This window comes from Saprolegnia diclina, assembly GCF_000281045.1.
Source record: "Saprolegnia diclina VS20 unplaced genomic scaffold supercont1.52, whole genome shotgun sequence".
NCBI lineage: Eukaryota > Oomycota > Saprolegniomycetes > Saprolegniales > Saprolegniaceae > Saprolegnia > Saprolegnia diclina.
The window spans coordinates 178,105-184,975 of NW_008246119.1; the positions used below are offsets into that span (position 1 = coordinate 178,105).

General features: G+C 59.3%; 2 protein-coding genes across 2 annotated transcripts in view; both read left to right on the forward strand.

Annotated features, from left to right (window-relative positions):
* Positions 1 to 4,674, forward strand: part of SDRG_12752 (hypothetical protein) — a gene marked incomplete at its 3' end in the record, with an annotated part of 7,963 nt that extends 3,289 nt beyond the window's left edge. Inside the window, exon 2 of the mRNA XM_008618834.1 lies at positions 3,340 to 4,674. Within this exon, the coding sequence (XP_008617056.1) occupies positions 3,340 to 4,674 (1,335 nt within the window). The remainder of the gene's footprint in view (positions 1 to 3,339) is intronic.
* Positions 4,675 to 5,930: 1,256 nt separating this feature from the next.
* SDRG_12753 (hypothetical protein) lies at positions 5,931 to 6,779 on the forward strand (the record flags this gene model as incomplete). Its single annotated transcript, XM_008618835.1, has 2 exons — positions 5,931 to 6,738; positions 6,764 to 6,779. Coding segments are annotated over 2 exons (824 nt in total), but the record flags the coding sequence as incomplete, so codon positions are not given.
* Between the last annotated feature and the right edge of the window lie 92 nt (positions 6,780 to 6,871).

A 6,871-nucleotide genomic window follows, 5' to 3' on the forward strand; every position in this document is an offset into this window, starting at 1 on the left:
GGGCAGAAGACGTCGTGGACGGAGATTCCCAACGTGCTCATGTTCTTCACGCTCATGGTGTCGCAAGTCGTCGGTCTCATGCGCTTCTTCAACTACGAGAACGCGACGAGCCCGTGGAACTACGTCTCGGCCATGTTCTTTGGCTTCTGGATCATGTCCAACTTGTACCCGATGGCCAAGATGAGCATCTCGGAGTACGCGGGCTGGGACCACACGACGGCGACGTTTACGGCGAGTGTCTTCGGCTCGCTCCTCCTCGTCGGCATTGTCGTCTTCGTCCAAGTGTGGCAGACGACCTACTCGCTCAACATGCTCACGGCGCAAGGTCTCTCGCAGACGACGACGTAGACGCCTCCTTTTTTGCCGCTTGGGCTTCTATAATAAAATTGTATTTCAAAATCAACTTGATACTTTTGTACCTCAAGATCCGCAAGCATCGCGTGACGCAGAATCCCATCGTGCAAGCTCGCCGAGGCCAGCGCTTCCTTGCAGCATCGTAGTACCAGGTACAGGCAGCACACCAGGACAAGGCCAAGAATGTAGTAGCGGTATCGATCAAGGGCGCATTGCGCACGAACGTAGCTGGCGTGTCGAGAGCAAGACCTCGAACCATGCCATGCGCCCCTCAGCATACCTGCGCGCTGAAGTCTCTGGTCCTTGCGATGGCGCATGCCCTTATGTGCTAGAGTCCTGGCCTGTGGATGAGTGCAGAGGGCATGGGAGGCCGTCGTCGGCCACGGTGACACCGAGGCCATGGGTCGGCCTGCCTGCCCACGTCATGGCCCCATCGGACCGCCGTCGGTACTCGGGAGGGTCATGCTCGGCCAAGGGTCGGCGACTTGTCGCCCATCTCGCCCATGGCACGTTGTGGTTGCAAGTTGGACGGTCGCGACCAACCGGTTCCACGTATCCGGTCCCGAAACCGTTTCCACCGGGCACGCTAAAATTCGAGGTTTTTTTCGACTTGGCGTTTGTATGCTCGTTGGAATTTCGAAGAAGAGCCCGACACCGATTCCTGGCTTTAGCAACGTTTATCGCTGGTTGGAATAATTTTTCTCTATACGCTTGACTAGAATGTCGCACTATGCGCCATCGTTGTTGTTGAACCGAGGGACTCGTTACATGCGTGGATCCGGCGTCGATATTCTGTCAGTTTACCTTTTCGGAAGTCGCTCGCAGTGCATGGTGACCCTCGGCAACGCCGTCGCGGGGGCCGTCGGGATCGCCGGCGGCTTTGCGCTCGCGCTCGGCGGATGGTCGTCCATGTCCCTCGGGGCGCGGTCGCTCTTCATCTCGGTGCAGCTCCTCTCCTGCTTTGCCATGTACGTGTACCTCGCCATGCGCATGCAGCTCATGCACTACTCGATGATCCTAGGGGCTTTGTCACGACCTACACGTGCATGGACAACCTCGGCGGCCAAGGCGATGCGACCAAGATTGGGATCGCGGCCGGCGTTGGCGGTGCGCTGGCGATCCTCGTGACGCTCGCTACGTCAGTGGGCCCGCTCTTCCTCATCGCGCTTACGGGTGCGATCATTGCGCCGTGGCTGCTCATCCTCGACAGCGGCGCCGGGAACGTCTTTACGTCGCAGCCGTCGTTCGCGCTCCAGGAGTTCGAAATCGCGTTCATCATCGTCTTTTTCCTCCTCTTCGTGTCCCACTCGAAGAACCCGGAGATGGAGAACCACCGGTTCAAGTACCTTCTCATGAGCAGCCTCCTCGGGGGCTGGCTCTTCTCGGACGCGCTCTTCCGCCTCGCATTTCCCAACCAAACGCCGCTCTCGAACCTGCTCTTTGGTGTCCTCGGCCTTGGCGGGCAGCCGCTCTTTGGGTCGCTCTCGAGCGACAACAAGACGATCATGCTCGTCATCTGGGGCGGCGTCGCGCTTGTCGGCATGGTCAACCAGCTCAGCATGCGCTGGGGCCTCTTTTGCTACAACAAGGCCGGTGCGCACCTCCCGATGAACGGCGTACTCCAAGAAGACCTCCCCGAGCTTCCTCCGTACGTCCACTGCACATGCAAACCCGTCATCTTACGGTTGCCCTAGGGGCGCGGCGGCCGGTGCACCGCATCTGAACGAACGCAACCGCCTCGTGTGCGAAAACTGCTTTGCGACCGTCCCGCCCGGCACGGCGTTCTGCACCGAGTGCGGCGAGGCGATGCAGCTCAACGACGACGGCACGCAGAACGTTTCGATGTCGATCGCCAACAAGCCGTCGATCGCGATGGGTGCCGACGGCACGACGCCCGCCTCGTGGATGGAAGTGCCCAACCGCGCGTACCTCTCGACAACGTCGTTCATTGACCCCAAGAAGATGACGGAGAAGAACGCCGAAGCGCGCTCGATCCGCTTCATGGACGCGGGCGACGGCAAGCAGCAGCCAGGCGGCCCTAACTTTTACGAGCCGTCGTTCCGGTCGTTTGCGATGAGCACGGTCTCGCTGGCGGGGCGCGCGGCCGAGCCGGTCCAGACGCCCAACATCCGCAAGTACAAGATGTCAGGCGGCGGCTTCTTCCACGTCGCGTACTTCCTCTCGGCGATCACGGGCATTGTGTGGCTCGCGTTCCTCATCACGTTCTACCCGCGCGAGAGCCCGTGCAGCAACACGATGCCGCACCTCGACTGCTCGACGATCGAGGCCAGCGTCGTCAAGGCGAATGGGTGCTACCCGAGTACGAACCCGCAGAGCAAGAACGTGCTCACCGACCAAGCGTACTGCATCAAGGACACGCCGGGCGGTGTGTGGTTTTGCTACTGCCTCTTTATCTTCTCCGAGTACCTTAACTTCTTCCTCGGCCTCCTCTTCAACTTTTCCATGTGGCGCCCCGTGCGCCGCGGTGCGCGCTACCTCAACGACTTCAAGCCCGCGCTCCCGAAGGAGCAGTGGCCCAGCGTCGACGTCTTCTTGTGTCATTACTCCGAGCCGGTCGTCGACTCGATGCAAACGCTCAAGAACTGCCTCGCGATGCAGTACCCGCCCGAGCTCCTCCACGTATGGCTTTGCGACGACGGGTACACACGCTCGGTCTGGGACGCCAACAACCACTTCAAGGTGACCGTCAACACCAAGAACATTGCCAACTGCGGTGATTTGCGCGGCGACGTTGCGCGCATGATGCACGAACGCGTCGTCGGCCCCGTCACGAGCGACGAGCAGCTCAAGGCGTGGCGCCGTCAGCACTCATCGGTGCGCGAGTTGCGCAAGGAAGGCAACAAGGGCATCAACCGGCGTGACTGCGCGGTTGGCTCGTTGAGTGACGACTACGACTACCGTGACCGAGGCATTCCCCGCGTGACGTTTGTCGGTCGCATGAAGCCCGAAGAGCACCACGCCAAGGCCGGTAACATCAACAACATCCTCTTCAACGAAGGCGCGGACGGCAAGTACATCCTCATCCTCGATAACGACATGAAGCCGCACCCCAAGTTCCTCCTCGCCGTGCTGCCCTTCTTCTTCTCGGAAGGGGAGGCGGTGGACGGCTCGGGACGGCAATACTCGGACGATATCTCGTGGAACCAAGTCGCGTACGTCCAGACGCCGCAGTACTTCGAAGACACGCCGCAGATTACCGAGATGGGCGACCCGTGCGGCCACAAGAACACCATTTTCTTCGACGCTGTGCAGTGCGGTCGTGACGGCTTTGACTCGGCGGCGTTTGCTGGTACCAACGCTGTCTTCCGTCGCCAAGCATTCGACTCGATCGGCGGTATTCAGTATGGTACGCAGACGGAAGATGCGTTCACGGGCAACATCCTCCACACGGCGGGCTGGGACTCGGTCTACTTCCGCAAGGACTTCGAAGGCGAGCCCAAAGACCGCATCCGCCTCTGCGAAGGTGCGATTCCCGAGACGGTCGCGACGTCCCTCGGTCAACGCAAGCGTTGGGCAATGGGCGCCGTCCAGATTTTGCTCATGAAAGGTGACTCCGAGGTCGACCCGGACTGGCGCCCGCCCCGCGTGCCGGCGCCGGACCCGAAGCCGAGCCTCAATTTTCCGCGCAAGATGTTCTTCTACGACTCGGTGTTTTACCCGTTCGGGTCGATCCCCGCGCTCTGCTACGTGACGATTGCGATCTACTACTTGGTGACGGGCGACGCGCCGATCTACACGCAGGGCAACTTGCTTCTCTACACGTTCCTCCCCGTCATGCTGGCGCGCTGGATGCTCAACTTGCTCGCCAACCGCAGCGTCGACTCGAACGACGTGTGGCGCGCGCAGCAGACGTGGTTCTCCTACTCGTTCATTACGATGCTCGCGATCCTCGAAGCGGTGCGCTGGCGCCTCACGGGCGTCATTTCGGCGTGGGCCAACACGGGCGCGGGGCAAAAGACGTCGTGGACCGAGATTCCCAACGTCATGATGTACTTTACGCTCATCGTCGCCGAGGTCGTCGCGCTCATTCGCTTCTTCCAGTACGAGAACGCGACGAGTCCGTGGAACTACGTCTCGGCCATGTTCTTTGGCTTTTGGGTCATGTCCAACTTGTACCCGATGGTCAAGATGAGCATCTCCGAGTACGCGGGCTGGGACCACACGTCGGCGACGTTCACGGCCAACATCTTTGGCTCTCTCCTCCTCATCGGCGTCGTCGTCTTTGTGCAGTACTGGCAAATGTACTTTGAGGTCAACTTGATGACGGCCAACGGCCAATCGGCGACGACGAGCGGGTAGAACGATCTCTTCCTTTTTGCATACAATACGACAACCACCGATCAATATACACCCAATGATATTAGTCAAATGGTGCTAGAATTTATCGTGATGGCAAATGGACGGCTGCTGTGCTTCTGAAACCGTCCAGCGATACATCGGCGTCACGAGCGAACATGGGCGACGGAAGACCGCGGCAGTTTCTCAGCAGACAAGCTGGCCGTCACCACTAGTAGCTCGCTTGTGAGAAGCGACGCTGGCATTCGAGCCGCAAAGGCGATGCTTTCATTCCTCCAAGAGGCGAACGCACCCATGCCGCCTCCGATGAGACGACATAAGGGAGGTGTCTACGTCGAAATGTCCATAATATTCTAGTGTTATGAGCGATATATGTGCGAATTTATGATTTGATATATATTCTTTTTGTGTGTTGGGTCATTGCAGCGCTGGAGGCCGCACGTTCGCACGTCAAAAACAAATGTTTTGTTCTCGGAACACTCTGGGAAGCCATCTTGAAGCAGTATCCAGCAATACGTGGTCGCGGTGATGCTTTTTTGTCTTCGATCGGCCGCAACGGCTTGTTTTCCCGCAGTAGCCCACTGCCAGCACCTCATGAGCGCACTCTTGCTCCGGATTGTGCTGCTCACCGACAACGAGCTTGCGCGGCTCGTGTCGCGGCCGGCATCGAGTCGCCTCCTCCGCTTTGCCGCTAATCAGCCATTGGCATCGCAGTGCGGTCGGTTGCACACAATGTCGAAGCGATTGGGCCATCGTGGCGACCGTGTCATCTGCGCACTGTCGTGCCTCTGCTGGATACTAGTACTATGCAAGGCATATCTAGACTGTTTGAACTATAGTTTCGAAGCTGTCGCGATGATACTGTAGCTACCGTAGTCCATACATACTAGCATCCTCCCACTGGCTGCGTAGAACTATTGGTACGAATCGACAGCTATCTCTTGGGCATACGTGGATGACGAGAGGCAATAAAAACCACGGCGCGCTGTCTTTCGGACTACCCATATGGTATAGTCCTACACACAGATTGCCTAGCACGGCGCAGAGGCCTTTCCCAATCGGACGTCGTCCAATCGGAATCACTCTGTGCGGTGCCGGGATCGAACCCAGTACCTTTTGAAGGGTAAACCAGTGCAAGCGCCACGACTCTGCCTGCACCGAATCCTCCTTCCAACACCAACGTGTACCTTCAACGAGTAGCTTATTTAGTTGTCGAATGAGATCATGAGGTGGTAGCCTCGATCGGCTTGTTTCTGAGCGCATGACGCAGCGACGTCGACTGGTGCCTTGCTCTCACCGCCGAAGCTCACTCTTTCTCAAGGTGCTGCTTGCGATGCGCTTCGTTAGCTTCTTCGCGCTTCTCCTCGTCTCGACGACCGTCGCTGCGCTCAACATCTCGGACGACGAGCGACATGAGCTCTCGCGCGACTTGATGCTCTGGCAACAAAAGTTTGGTGACGATGACCACGTGCGCGCGGCCATGAAGCTCGTGCGAGGGACCTTGACGACCGACGACCTCCTCCGACGCTTGAAGGCGACCAAGGACAAGCTGCCAGCGCTTCATGCGACCAACCCGTACGCCACCTTTAGCCACTTGACCAAGTTTGCACTGCTCACGGACAACGAGTTTGCGCGGTTCGTGTCGGGCTCTGCATCGGCATCGGTCGTCCCGCCATTGCCTGCTGCACCGGCATCGACCCACCGCTCAAATCGCAGTGCAGATGTTGGCGGCGCCATGGACGCCTACTCGGTCGACTGGACTACGAGGTCGATTTGCGTGCCGCCCGTCAAGTTCAAAGGCAACTGCGGTAGCAACTGGGCAATCGTGGCGGCGGCGGCCGTCTCGTCCACGCACTGCCTCACGACGGGCGACGCCATCAACCTCTCGGCGCAACAGGTCTTGAGCTGCTCGTACCCGAGCGGCACAGACGGCTGCAAAGGCGCTGGCTTTGCGCAGCATGCGATGCGGTGGCTCGTGTCGCAACCGAGCGCCTTGTGCAGCGAGTCGGCGATCCCGTACACGTCGGGCGAGACGGGGTCGGCTGCGTTTTGCAGCGACAACGCCAAGTGCGCCGGGACAATTTCGCTCCAGGCCGGTCCCATCGTGACCATGCGCGGCGAAGACGCGCTCGCGAAACAGCTCGAGTTGCAGCCCGTCGTTGCGTACGTCACGACGCTCAACAGCGTGTGGAAGTCGTAC